The 14,042-nt window shown below is 45.2% G+C and overlaps 2 protein-coding genes across 2 annotated transcripts in view; one reads left to right on the top strand and one right to left on the bottom strand.

Annotated features, from left to right (window-relative positions):
* The window catches only part of SZT2 (SZT2 subunit of KICSTOR complex), a 49,418-nt gene extending 43,357 nt beyond the window's left edge, over nt 1-6,061 (bottom strand). The window contains exon 1 of the mRNA XM_033114390.1: nt 5,950-6,061. Coding sequence (XP_032970281.1) covers nt 5,950-5,976 — 27 coding nt within the window. The 5' untranslated portion in view covers nt 5,977-6,061. The remainder of the gene's footprint in view (nt 1-5,949) is intronic.
* Nucleotides 6,062-6,085: 24 nt separating this feature from the next.
* On the top strand, nt 6,086-11,033 carry MED8 (mediator complex subunit 8). Its single transcript, XM_033114400.1, has 7 exons — nt 6,086-6,186; nt 7,543-7,661; nt 8,340-8,484; nt 8,779-8,919; nt 9,112-9,193; nt 9,554-9,802; nt 10,653-11,033. Exons 1-7 carry the CDS (start codon nt 6,181-6,183, stop codon nt 10,715-10,717), a joined length of 807 nt encoding a protein of 268 aa, XP_032970291.1. The 5' UTR covers nt 6,086-6,180; the 3' UTR covers nt 10,718-11,033.
* Nucleotides 11,034-14,042: the final 3,009 nt, after the last annotated feature.

Here is a 14,042-nt window from a genome sequence, read left to right as displayed (position 1 = left end):
ATCTGTGAGCTGACTATGCTGGATCCCTAGCAAGGTTCTTATCTAAAAAAGGATAGGTTGGGGCTCAGAGTATTATCAGAACAGGAAGGATATCCCAATTTAGCAGTCCTTTCTGGTTTTCACTCTATCCCTGGCGCCTAGTGCGGTGCCTGACACATAGGATACTCAATACAATTTTAACAAACACCGTGTTTCCCCGAAAATAAGACCTAGCCAGACAATCAGCCCTAACGCGTCTTTTGGAGCAATAATTAATATAAGACCCAGCCTTATTTTACTATAATGTAAGATCGGGTCTTATATAACATAAGACTCAGTCTTGTATTAATTTTTGCTCCAAAAGATGCATTAGAGCTGATTGTCTGGCTAGGTCTTATTTTGGGGGAAACACAATAAATGAATTCACTATACTCGTATGTTATAAGCAAAGCAAACTCAAGATTTAAAACTAATCATAATCAGTACAATTGTCCTCAGGGTACGATCATCTTAACACTTGTCTGGACACTATGTTCCTTTTCTTCTTTGATGGTTAATAAGGACTTTTTTCAAATGCCAGCCTATTTCAGGTATGCAAGGAAACACCAAGGAGGAGTTTGGGCCCATATTCAGCCAGGGTTAAAGGGCAGAGAGCACATGTCCACAGGTCAACAACATAAGCATAGTTGGAGACACTTGGTCACTCTATCTTCTAGGACTTAATCTTGGCAATTCTGGGTATCATGAATAAATCTTTCCATGATTCCCTGCACTGTTAGGTACCCCTGCTGGGCATTCACAAAACAGTCCACAGTTCTTCATAGCTGCCATTACAGTTTATAATAAAGGATTTGTGTACTTTTTAATGCTTGTTTCCCCTATAAATCTAGAATCTCTAGGGAGGTAGGGGCTGTGTCTGTATGTTGTTCTTTGCTGTATCCCTAGCAATTAGCACAGTACCAAGACACACTAGGTGTTCAAATATTTGTTGAAATACATGAAAGGGAAATTGCTCTCACAATCAATTTCTTACTATTTATTCTTAATTTTTCACTTTTATCAACATCTGCTCTTTGTTGTTCAAGAGTTTCCATCCTTCCTCAGCCACTTTATGGAAAAACTAACTCATTCTATTGTTTGGATTTTTCCTTTGCTTCCATGAAAGTTTTTTTTTTTGTTTGTTTGTTTTTTAACCAGTTTTTCACTAGTATGTTCTTTTCTAGTATTATCTTCTTTTTTGCTGTTCTTGGAATTTGGGTGGGGGGTTCTGGTGTGGGTTCTAATAGATTTGTTTTGAAAGAAATTGTGATTTGATAGCTCAGACTCTGGGCTCGAGCTTTAAGTTCCTCCTCTATGAAATACTACTATCTACCCCAATGGTGTAAGTATAATTGTAATATCAGTATAACAAGTAAACCATCAATCAGTTGCTTCTCTGAGTCTATCAAACATCTGATGACAGCCTCCAGTCTTGTTTCTCCATAATAAACACCTCCACCTTCTTTAAGTATGTCTCAAATGGCATGGCTTCAAATTTCATTATATCATATGCCTCTGAATAAACTCCGACTGGTCTACTTTTCAACTTAAAACGAGGAGGCCAGAATGGACCCAGGTGAGGTCACAGATTCAGTCTCCTAGGTTCCATTTACTTTTTTGGAAGCTTTACCATACTGTTGACTTGGGAAACCTCTATGACTTTCCTACTTGTGCTGTTGTTAAGACATATCCCCCATTCTGTCCTCATACAGCTGGCTTTTTGGGACATACAATTATTCAATTAGTCCTATTACATTGGATAAATTCAGTCTATTATTCTATTATGAAGCTTAGAGGGCTGTTTTCTCGTCTAGTAAACCTCTTTCCAGCTTGATTTCCCTGCTAATGTGATCAGGGTGCCATTAAGTCCTCATCCAAGTCCAAAGAGGACAAAGGCAAGGTGAGCGCGCACTCGTTCCTCAGCCAACAAACTTATGGAGAGCCTGCTACATGCTAGCACTGGGCTGGATTCTAAAGATACAACGGAAAGCCAAAATTGGCATTCTCTGCTCTCACAAAATTTTCACCCATGGAGAAAAATATTAATCAAGTAATCACTCTCATTATTGTATTATTACAAACTGAGTACGCACATCAAAGGATAAGAATGTGGTTCTATGATAGTGTGGAACCAAGTAACATGATCTAGGCTAGAGTCTTAGGAGAAAGTAACGCTGACAGTTGCGCAGGGAGGGTGTGCTAAGTGAGGAGGAAAAGGGGGATAAACCAGCTGGATGCTATAGACGAGCACTGTGCTATTAGAAAACTTTCTTCAGGTTATTAGCTAGTAGGCTGCTTAATTATACAACTGTACATCTTCCATTTCTCCATCTTATCTCAAAGGTTATTTTGAATGATGGACTGGCTATCCAAGGCCACGCTGAAGTCTAGTTCATCAATCAGTTCTTATAGAATCTACTCTCTTGATACTAGGAACATTTGCCTAACTCGAGCTTGCTCACAACATTCCCCCTTATACCTGATGCTTCAACAACAACAACCACGTTTTCAAATCATCATCTCTAAGTTATCTTCACATTCAAGATGTAATTTATCAAAACCATTAGACTTCAGAATTAATTTAACCGGCTAGAATGGTATTTTTCAAAGTGTGCTCTAAGGACCAGCTGCATCAGAATTACCTGGGGTGCTTATTAAAATGCAGATTCCCGGGCACCACCCCAGACAAACTGAATTAGCGTTGAGAGGGCTCAGGACTCTGCATTTAACAAACTCCCCAAGTGATTCTGCCACTTTAATGTTTGAGAATCCCTGAATTAGTTGTATTCTCACAGCATCCACACTCATAGGGAGCTTCAAGTCCCTAATCTTTAATCCCCGAGTCTGAGCTACATGACTCTTGTAGTCTGGCAAAGAGAGAGCAAGGGTTTGGAGTTAAGAGAACTGGAATCAAATGTGGTTCTACTACTTGCTATCTAGGTGAGTTTGGACAAGTTACGTAAGTTTTCCAGGCCTCAGTTTCTTTATTGATAACATGCAGATGTCTACTTCAAAAGGATGTTATTGCAATTAAACAGGAGAGTCAGAACAATCATAGAGGAAGCCTATCATTCTTTGGGTCATTTACTGAGGCCTACATACATACCAGTTATAACAAGATGAATAAAACATCATCAGGTGCTGTGCTGCATACCATGTATTCCAGCCTCACGGAAACATCCCCATCTCATTTATTTGTTATTTTTTGAACCTGTCCCTTTGTGGTTAAGGTATAAATTATGTTTTGAGGCTTTTCCAACCCTTGTGCTGCTTTCTGTTAACAGAGACCCACGAAATAATGTAGATTTCTCCATCTTGAACTGTCTTAAGCCTCCTTACCACTATTCATATGCCAAAGTCTTGAAACTCTAGCACGGCCTCAACCTGAACCTTCTTCTCCAGCCTCTCTCACCCATTACCCCTGAAGTATAGTCCCTAGGAGCAAACACTGGTTCTGCTGCTTATTAGTGAAGTTACTTAAACTCTCTGTGCCTTAGTTTCCTCATCTGTGAAATAAAGATACTAACAGTATCCATTTCATGCGGATTTGAGGACTATTAGATGATTATTTGGTAAGCACTCTGTGTTAGCTATTCTCATTGCCACACTGCAACCATACTAGAAGCTGCTTCCTCTCAGTTCTCTAAAGGGTCTAAGCTCCTTCTCATCTCAGGATTTACACTACTCACTCTGCCTCTTCTCATAGCCAACTTCTACTCATTCTTCAGGCTTAAATGTCATTCCTCTCTAGCAGCTTCCTGATCCACCCTGCCTCCACCACTTCTTAATAAAGTAGGTTAAGAGCCCCTGTTAAACACTCATTCACTCTGTATTTTTCCTTTGCAGCACTTATCATAACTTGATGTTTGTTTACTCCCTTAAAATAGGGAAGGTGTCAGTCTTACACTGCTCCGCATCCTCCCTGATAATTAGCACAATTCTGAGTCCATAGTAGCACTCATAAATATTTTAAGTATTTGATGAATGAATGATTTCTTAAATCTGACTATGCCCAATCTTTCTCTCTTGAGATTGTAACAAACTCTAAAAGTCAGTCACTTTTCTGCCCAGGGGCAGAAGAACTCTTTACTCCCTTCACCTTGTGCCATAAAATTTTCAGAAATACAAATCAAAAAATTAAGAAATGCTTAGCTTTTACCTGAATGAGACCCCCAGGTGCATGTGTCTTGGCTCCAAGTTACTTTAGATCTGTAATGTTCAATGTATTCGGTATCCCCTACCACATGGGGCCACTGAGGACTGAAATGGTGCTTGTCTAAAATAAGATGTGCTGCAATATAAAATACCTACTGGATTTTAAAGACATGATACAAAACAAAGAATGTTAAATGTCTTATAATTTTAAAATATTTACTACATGTTGAAATTGTAATATTTTGGAAATACGGGGTTAAATGAATGCATTACTAAAATCTTCACCTATTTCTTTTTATCTTTTTGAATGTGGCTACTAGAAAATTTACATATATGGCACACATTCAACTTCTATTGGGTAGTGCTGTTTTAGACTATCTGCCTATAAGGCATGTTTTATTTCCCCGCAAAATACCTGTATTTCCCCCATTTGAATCCATAGCAAAACATAACTCCAAATGGTTTTTTTCAATACTGATATTTCTGATGCATGGGCTATTCTACCATCCCTGTTTTAAATAAGGCATAGTTTCTTACTTTATCTTGGGCCTCGTCATATCAAATCCCAATGAACTGGAGGTTTACTATCCCACACTTACTTTCTTATTTACATTACAAACATTATGGTTAAGAACACAAGGTCTGGAGCCAGGCCTCCCCGTTTTGGAGTCCTGGCTCTACTACTTACTAGCTGTATCTTTATTGCTCTGAATCTCTGTGTGCCTCAGTTTCCACACCTGAAAAATGGGGATGATAATCGTGCCTACTTCATAGGGTTGAGCACATTAGTTGGTATTGGTGAAGTGCTTAGAATGGTACTTGGTACGCTGTAAGCATTCAATAAGTAATAACTACTAGTTGTGTCATTATATACATCCCTCACCCTTCCCACCTATTCACATATTCTCTTGTAATACTGGACACCTCTCCTAGTGATGTTGTTCCTTCCAAATCTCAGGGATATTATGCTCAGAACTTCCAACTCCAAAACTCTGCTACTCCCCAGCTGAGTAGCACTTAGGTAAGGTACTTAACCTCTTTCACTTTTCAGTTTCCTTATCTGTAAATGAGAAATGCTACTGCCACCTTCCTTGCACAAGTACGAATAACACAATGTATATGAAATTCCTTGCGTGGTCCTTAGCACCTGATGGATAAGTCACATGCGTTTTCTGGTTTAACACATGCGATCCTCACAACGCACCGTAAGACAGGTATTTTATGAAGAAGGAAACAGGATCTGGGAAGTCAAGGCTTGCCCAAGTTGCACAGATAGCTAAATAGCAGCGCCAATATTGGAACGAGGTTTCACTCTGGGTCAAAAATTTTTCAGGAAACCAAAGCTGCTTTCCCACAGCATGAGCGCTAGAACTAAATTAATTCATGCTGTTTATGGGATTACAATGTTTGGAGAAATGCAGAAACCGGCCAAGTATATATTGCCCTGTTGCCCGCTGAAACTGCAACAGAAAAATCAAAATACAGTTTTTGTTAATATCATTATTATTAGGTCAAAGAACCCGACAGCCCTAGAGTCGGCGACGTGGATGAAGTTTCAGTAAACAAAACAAAGCGACGAGTTTTTCCTCAAACCCCCCGAAGAAACTGCGGACCACGAGGAGGTTCAATTGTCGGGCCTTAGAAGCTGGGCCGGTCCCCGGCCCAGACGACACGTCCAGGTCGCCCCCAGACCCGGAGGAGGCCACGGCAGCGCGCGGCCGCCGTACCCTCCCCCTCGGATCTCGGGAACCAGCGCTGCGCCCGCCCGCCCCTCACCTCCGGCTCCGGGCGCTCCGAGGCCATCACACAGCCCTCCCGCGCCGGCCCAGGCCAGAGAAGATGTTCCACTCGTGACCCCTGACCCGGCTACCTCGCACCCCGCAGTAGCCGGAAGTGAACGGGCGGGCCGCGTTCTGAGCTCTCTGATTGGTGGACGAAGCCCTGTCAGAGTGACTCGCGACTTGGAAACCGGTAGAGGAGGTCGTTGCGGCCGCTACTGCTGCCGCTATGCAGGTGAGAGCCCGGTCGGGACTATGGATCGCCAGCTAACTTCGAGTAACGGGGCCGAGAGTGAGCCAGCCGAAGAGAGATGCAGTTGGGGCTGAGAGGAAGGGGCAGAGCCCGCGGCTGATGGATGGGGAAAGTGGGGTGAGGGACGAGGCCTACTGGACAGGGAGAGGCGGAGCTGAGAGATGGGGTGGGAGCCCCGCTGACAGGAGACAGAGACTGCGGCTAAGTCGAGAGGGAGAAGGCAGCACTGACTTGCTGGGGGGTGGGGAAGGATCAGGTTGTAATTGGGGAAGGTTGAGATTCAACCCAAGGAAGATAGCTTAAGAAAGTGGCCGGTTGGCTCAGGACCCGGCCTAGGCTGTTGGACGCTGCTGGATGCAGACATAAGAGGGCATCTGTAATTGGAGAGAAGCCCGAGGGGTGACGGAAATGTGGTGCCGCGGGGGCCAAAAGCCAAGTTAATGAATCTGAGGCCGTGGGTAGAATCCAGGATCAAGGCTCCTGCCCTACACATTGGCTGGCGTGTTTGCAAGACGCTTTCCCAGCCTGTGCCTGTAGTCAAGGGTGAAGAAATGAAGTAAAACTGGAGACCATAGATGGAAAGGAATTGCTTTGCAGACACCCCAGCATTTACAATTGTTTAGTGCTTAGGACGTATGCATTTTTTTGTCTGTCATTTGTCATTTAGTTTCTCACGCCTGGTAGTTGGTCAGTAAGTGTTTATAGGTTGACTAAGTTGGTGAAAGGGGCACAAGAATACTGGCACAGAGGTAAAGTGAGTGCAGATTAATTTCGCAAGGAGGAGGTTGAAACATCAAATGCTGAGGGCAAATGAAGAGTGAGAGAGAGAGAGAGAGAGAGAGAGAGTGTGTGTGTGTGTGTGTGGTGCAAGGCCCTATTCTGAGAAACTTTCATGTGTAGGTAGATTTCCCAGAGATTGTGTGCCATTGACAAGAACAGCCAGGCTCACAAGGCAGGTTCTAGGACAGAGGAGTACATATGCTGCAGAGGTACACAAAAGATAATAAACCCAGGTATTAGGTCTGGTGAAAATTTCTCAACGAGAGACAATAGAGTGTACCTAATCCAGAGAAAAGACAGGCATGGATTAGGACGTGATGAGAGAAAGAATCAGTTGGTAGGAGGAATTGAGGTCAGGTGAATGGGTTGAAAGGTCTAAAGGTTGATGCTCTCTGTAACCCAAATACCAAAGATAGAAAACGACGTGGCTCTCGTATGCCAGTGAGATCTTATGTCACTTGACTAGTGTTGCACACTGTCACCCTGGCTTTCCAGCCTTCTTCTGTATGTGTCATATTTACACCCATTTGGATAACCAACGTGTTCCTATTGGTGCAGAGAGAGGAGAAGCAGCTTGAGGCATCATTAGATGCACTGCTGAGTCAAGTAGCCGATCTAAAGAACTCACTGGGGAGTTTCATTTACAAGCTGGAGAACGAGTATGACCGGCTGACCTGGTAAGGGTTGCCAGGGCAATCTGGGGAGGACTCCATGGGTGGCAGGGCAGGCCTCCTGGTGGATGGGATATCTCCAATGATGTAACCATTTATCAATTTGCAAACATCTTTTGATTTGGAAAGAGCTGGCTTTCCCAACATTTAACAAATGAAGTTTAGCTTAGGGCCTCCATGGCAAGGAAGTAGAGAAATGCCCAGTTTCCCAACCTAGGTTCTTCCTAGCTTTTGATTCTCGCCCTTTGACTTCTCTGGGAAGAGGTCCTCCCTTAGTGTGTCCTCCCACTGCAGTAGGCATACAGTGGTCATACTGGATCTTCTACCACAGATGTTGCTGAGTCTTTTAGGTACAACCTATTCTGGAAGTATGGATCCTATTTCCAGGCCAGAAAGGAGGCTTTTACTCAGTTTCTGAATTTTCAGTGGTAACAGTGTAGCCATGGTTCCTATTTTACCACTGTTCCTCACCCCATTCAAATAATGAGCTGCCTTTTTTCTCCATCTGTGTCAGAAACTGAAAGCGTGTCCCTCTTTCCTAACCCCACAATCCCTGTAAGCCAGTCTGGTTCCCACCCAGTCCAGCCATGGGCTGTCTTTTTGGGGTAAGTCCAAGTATTCCTAATCTGAAAGACCCCCTTCGAGGCTACTTGGAACATTCTGACATCTTCTTACCACCACCAGGCCCTCTGTCCTGGACAGCTTTGCCTTGCTGTCTGGACAGTTGAACACTCTGAACAAGGTCTTGAAGCATGAAAAGACACCACTGTTCCGTAACCAGGTCATCATTCCACTGGTGTTGTCCCCAGACCGTGATGAAGATCTCATGGTAAGAGGAGGAGAAGGGTGCAACTTGGGAAATTAAATTCTTTGATGACCTAGAGCACAATTGTTGGTTGGTTATTCTGGAAGTTCTGAATGTGGTGTAGTGTGTGGCAATAAAAAGCGTGTGGCAATAAAAAGTGTCGGCTGAATTTTGGTCTCCTAGGAAGCTAAATATTGTAAGTCTTAAGCTGTGTTTTCCCTGAAAATGCACTGTTTGCCTGTGGCAAGAACTATATATCAGGCCAAACTGAATCTTCTTGGAGTGCATAGAAGGATCAATAAAATCTGTGTTTTACAGCGGCAGACTGAAGGACGAGTGCCTGTTTTCAGCCATGAGGTGGTCCCCGACCATCTGAGAACCAAGCCTGACCCTGAGGTTGAAGAGCAAGAGAAGCAACTGACAACAGATGCTGCCCGCATTGGTGCTGATGCAGCTCAGGTTGGACTGAGTCACTGTCCTGCTGCCCCCATTCCCCAAGTCCCATCATGAGAAGCTAGGCATTACCATTGCTGTCTGGTAGGGATGTATAGTTGTTACACGTAAGTTGCCCCTAGAAGAGCACAAGGAAAAAACTTCCCCGCATAATTTCTTGCTTGCCCTAATCTCTGAACCAATTTATGTGTGTTACAGAAGCAGATCCAGAGCTTGAATAAAATGTGCTCAAACCTTCTAGAGAAAATCAGCAAAGAGGAACGAGAATCAGAGAGTGGAGGTACGGAGGGATCAGTGGCAAAGTGGAGAAGGAAAGAAGGATAAGATCAGTGTTATAGGAATAGTGGTTTTGGTAAGAAAGATGTAAGAATGAACTGCTCAGGAAAGGGTTACATCCATTCTGTTAGCCTTTTGTATTTAAGACCAGCCCTGGAGCAGGTGGAGGAAATGGGCAAAATGAAAATGGAGAATCCTGAGCTAGTCGTGAGGGTCCTCTGGCTCTTCCTCTGGGCTGCCAGGGAGCCTAGAGGCTGCTGACGTCAGACCTGCAAGCCCTGGTACTCAGACTAGTCTTCCTGCTGCTAGGTTCAGTCCAGGGCCAGAGGCATACCTCAGGGTCCTCACCTACCTTTTTCTTCAGGTCTCCGGCCGAACAAGCAGACCTTTAACCCTGCAGACACCAATGCTTTGGTGGCAGCTGTTGCCTTTGGGAAAGGGCTATCTAATTGGAGACCTTCAGGCAGCAGTGGACCTGGCCAGGCAGGCCAGCCAGGAACTGGGACAATCCTTGCAGGAGCCTCAGGATTACAGCAGGTGCAGATGACAGGAGCTCCAAGCCAGCAGCAGTCAATGCTCAGTGGGGTACAAATGGCCCAAGCAGGTCAACCAGGTAAGGTGGCAGGGATTGAGATGGTGGCAGAACTTAAGCAGGGAAGGGGGAATAAGCTGAATTGTCTGAGCCTCCAGCATCCCCAGAGCTGGAGAATTTCTCCTATTCTCTTAGACTGTGACCCAGAAAATGATTTTTAGGGGTAAAATCTCATTTGAGACTCTTAACAAACACCAGAGAATGAGCAACAATTTTGAATTGCAGAAACTGCTCTGGCCTTCCACCCCCATTGCAGACCTCTGTCTCAGCTACCCTTCTGTCCTATTTACTCTGGATAGTAGGTGTGTTGTCCGGGTCTTTTCTTAGAGAAACCAATGGTCAGAATTTAATTAAAACTATGTGGGAGGTGGGTTGGAAATTGACAAGCGGGCAAGTTTCCCAGTGCTACCTGTATCCTTTTCTTTGTATCCTGTCTCTCCTGCTCACTTTTAATAATGACGAGAATAGTCTGGAGGAGTTCAGATGCAAATAGCTAGAAGAGATATTTTCTTCCAAGCTGTCTAGGAAAAGGGACAATTAAAATAAGAGAGCACATATTCTTTTACCTGTGACAATAAATGGGGGTCACACAGGTTTTGCTGTCTTTTCCAGGAATAGATGAGCAGGAGACTGACCCTCCCACTACCCACCCCCCCCATCCACCCCCTTCCCATCAGCCCTTTCTTCCTCGACACCTTTAGGAAGAGAGCTGGTGAGGAACCACATCACTGATGTTTGTCACCCAGGGGCAGATGCCACAGAGATTCTGAGATGATGGAGGGGTGGCAGAAGGAAACCTGAGAGACCACGTTTCTGATTTATCGTGCCACTCTTCCCATGCTTCAGGTGTCTTTCTTCATGTTCCTTTTAGGGAAAATGCCGAGTGGAATAAAAACCAACATCAAGTCAGCTTCAATGCATCCCTACCAGCGGTGAGTGTGGCCGGCGCCCTCCACTCCCAGGTGCTCTTTGCAGAGTCGGGCAGTGAAATTGCCTTTTGCCCAAAGCTGACCTAGATGGGTACAATAAAAAACATGGGCTTTCAGCCACAGACAAATCCCAGCTCACCACTGACGAGCTGTGTGACCTTGGGCAAGTGACCTAATCTTTCTGAGCCTGTTTTCTTATTTGTAAATGATGATGACACCTATACCTCCTAAGGTTTTTGTGAGGATTGAAATAAGAAAATGAATGTAAAACACTTAGCACAGTATATGAAATAATGGGTATTCAATAAATGATAGTTTCTACAGCCACTTCTCCCCGCTGTCCTCCTTAATCTTCAATCCAGAACTGACCCTGATCTGATACTGCTGCATGTCAGTGGTGAGTTGATGGACACAAGATCATGGACCACTCTGTTCTGTTTGAAACCCTGTGCTTATTTTGTGCTGCCAGAAACTATGGCAGCCTCTGTGTCCTGAGAGGCACACTCTCTGCAGGCCCTCCTGCCCAGGTGCCATCCTGGCCATCTCTCCACGCCGTGGGCGACGAGGCTTTTGGGCTAGGATAAACTGTCTACCTGTAACCCTGGTGAAGCTTGGGCCTGCTCTGCTCTCCATCCTCAGAAGCCAATTCAGCTCTTACCTGGGAAACAGTCACAAAGTCTCCTGTCCTTTCCCCCACCCTGTACAGATGGAGGAAACTGTCGAAGACCCAGTAGGTGGGGGCTTCTCAGGAAGTGGCTCTATCGGGCAGGACTGTGTGGAAAGGGTTTATCTTAGCATATGAAAAAGCCCCTTCCCTGGACTCATTTTTCTTACGTTGGAGGGTGAGGTGGATTTCATCTCACACCATCTTTCATCAGGGTTTAGTTATTCTGCTCATATGCCTAGTTCCTGGACTCCAGCCAGGACGGATTTCCTCCAGTCCACAGAGCCTGTGGCTCAAATAAGTGCCAGATTGATGGTGGGAAGGGGCAGCTGTCCGTACTCTGCCTGCTTGTGTAAAGCTTAAGAGCAGAGTGAGTTTGGGTCTCCAGCCTAAGCTGCCTCCCTCAGCATTCCTTTGTGGTTGAGGGCAGGGGTTGTCAGCAGAAGTGGACCAAAGGGTTTCTCTGAATAAAGTTATTGAAATTTTGATGGTCGTTGTGTCAGGCTTATCTCACAGCAATTTATGAGAAAGCTCTATAGGGGTCAGAGATCATGTATCAGAGACTTTCAAGGTTGCTACAAGGCAGTTCTAATTTGCTCTCCATAAAAAGTTTTCTTATCTTGGATTAGCTTTGATCTAAAAGTCCTGAGAGGTATGAGGACGACCTGCTCACACCTTCCAGCTGCCTTTTTTCTGTTCTCTTTGGTCACACGCTAGTACTTTGGCATCTGTTCAGTGCCAGGCAGAATTCTGCCAGGCTGTGGCAGTAAAGGACGGGAAAAGTGGTCTGAGATGTCACATCCATTTCTGTTCCATCAGGACATGCAATGGTACCCAGAAAGCACAGTGACCATCATGCACAACAGCTCCGGGCGTCCTGTCATCAGCTCTGAGGCAATGCCAGACCTTTCCCCCATTTCAGCAGTTCTGCTTTACTGCTGTCAGTTCATTCAGGTGTTCTTTATCTTCTGATCAAGTCCCTTCCTACTGGTGATGTCAAAGCTGTCATGTTGCCTAGGGATCAAGCTGTGCTTCGCTAAAATCTCTGGAGCATCTGTTAGCAACTGCTATTCTTTATTCCACCGAAAGATGCCTTCCTCTTAAAAGGCACCAAACCCAAGTTTCTTTGTTGTCCAAGGTTAATACTGATTTCATTCCCACCATATTATTTGAAATGGATTCCTTGTCCTCCAGGAATGGAAGTGTCCTCCTGCCCCAATGTAGGACCTGCCCTACAGCTTGTGCCTGTAAGCAAACACTCCTTATTCTGCACGCCTCGCATGTATATTCTTTACTCTGGAAGCACATGCTGTCATTTCCAAGCCCACCCTCCACCCCCAAATCCTCTGGAACACACAACCCGGTAATCGCCTCAGTGGAGAGTATGTATCTCCTATCCCTAACCCTCATTCCCTCAGAAGAGAATATTACGGAGTTTCCTTTGATGAAGAAGACGTGACCTGCTTACTTGCTCAGATTTAGGATTTGCAAAAGATAGCTTGCTTGCCCCACTCTGGTAATGGTCTTCCGTTTCTGACTACTCTGTTTTGCCTGGGAACTGCTTTCTCCTACTCTTGGGGCCCCTGAAGGATGAGATTAGGCTGTTGTCTTCCAGGTTTATGTCTTGGATGGAGAAGGAAGCATCGGCTGTGAAATCTCGAGATCTTGCTACAGAGTTCATCCCGCTGAAGGCGGCAGCTTACTGAATCAGTGTCTGTGTGACACCCATTGCCTAGCACCTTTCCCTCTCCAGCTCTGCCCCGAGGCCAGGATTGGGATATCATTGTTGAACCTCCCTTTGCTCATTGCCACAGTCGCCCCATTTTCTTCTCTTTCTGGTCTTGCTTTCCTACCTAGCTAACTTAACTTCAGTTAACCTTGTACTTTCTTGGGAAACAGCCAAGATAGATCGGTTGTAGCTAAGTGCTCCTTCCAACTCAATAATGGGTCCTGGCATTAGGACTGAGCTGGAGGGGGGTGTATTGCCCACCTCCTGTCCTGCTGCTGGAGAAAAGAAGCTGAACTCGGCAGGAATGCCCTAGTGCAAGGCTGGTCCCTTTTCCCACCCCCTTCTCACCTCCCCCAGGCAGCTGGGAACAACCTCTCCCTTTGTCTGAGCTTCTTGTACAGAATAATCCTCCTTATGGACAATGTATTCTCTGTGTCCTGTGGACATAGGAGCCATGTGAGCTGATCCCAGCACCAGGCAGGACGGAGGCTGAATCCTTCCAATGCCCACCCTGGGTCAACTTCTGATTACTGTCTAGAGAAACTACTAAAGGATGTACATTTTCTTCCATTTGCTTCAGATTTGGGAAGATAGCCTATGGAAGTTGAGCGACAGGCTAGGAGTAGGGCCAGAGACTTTGGTCCCTTTTTGATTCAGTCCTGAGGGTTCGCCGTGCGTAACTGGAGGCTTGATGTGGCTCTGGCTTGACAGCCTTGAATACACAGGGGCTGACATTTGGAAGGGATTTGCCACCTTGTAGATGGGGCTTTCTAATTGGAACAGAAGGCAGACCCTCCATCTGACAGGGCCATAGCACCCCATTGCTTCAACATGTGTTCTGTCCCACAAGGCAAACTTCCTCTCTCCTTCCCTTTAACTTCTCTCTCTTGTTCTTGAGCTCCTGTATGTCACTGTGGCAGATCCTAGATCCCTATTGTG

This window comes from Rhinolophus ferrumequinum, chromosome 9, assembly GCF_004115265.2.
Source record: "Rhinolophus ferrumequinum isolate MPI-CBG mRhiFer1 chromosome 9, mRhiFer1_v1.p, whole genome shotgun sequence".
Taxonomy (NCBI): Eukaryota; Metazoa; Chordata; class Mammalia; order Chiroptera; family Rhinolophidae; genus Rhinolophus; species Rhinolophus ferrumequinum.
This window is presented reverse-complemented; position numbering and strand designations above follow the sequence as displayed.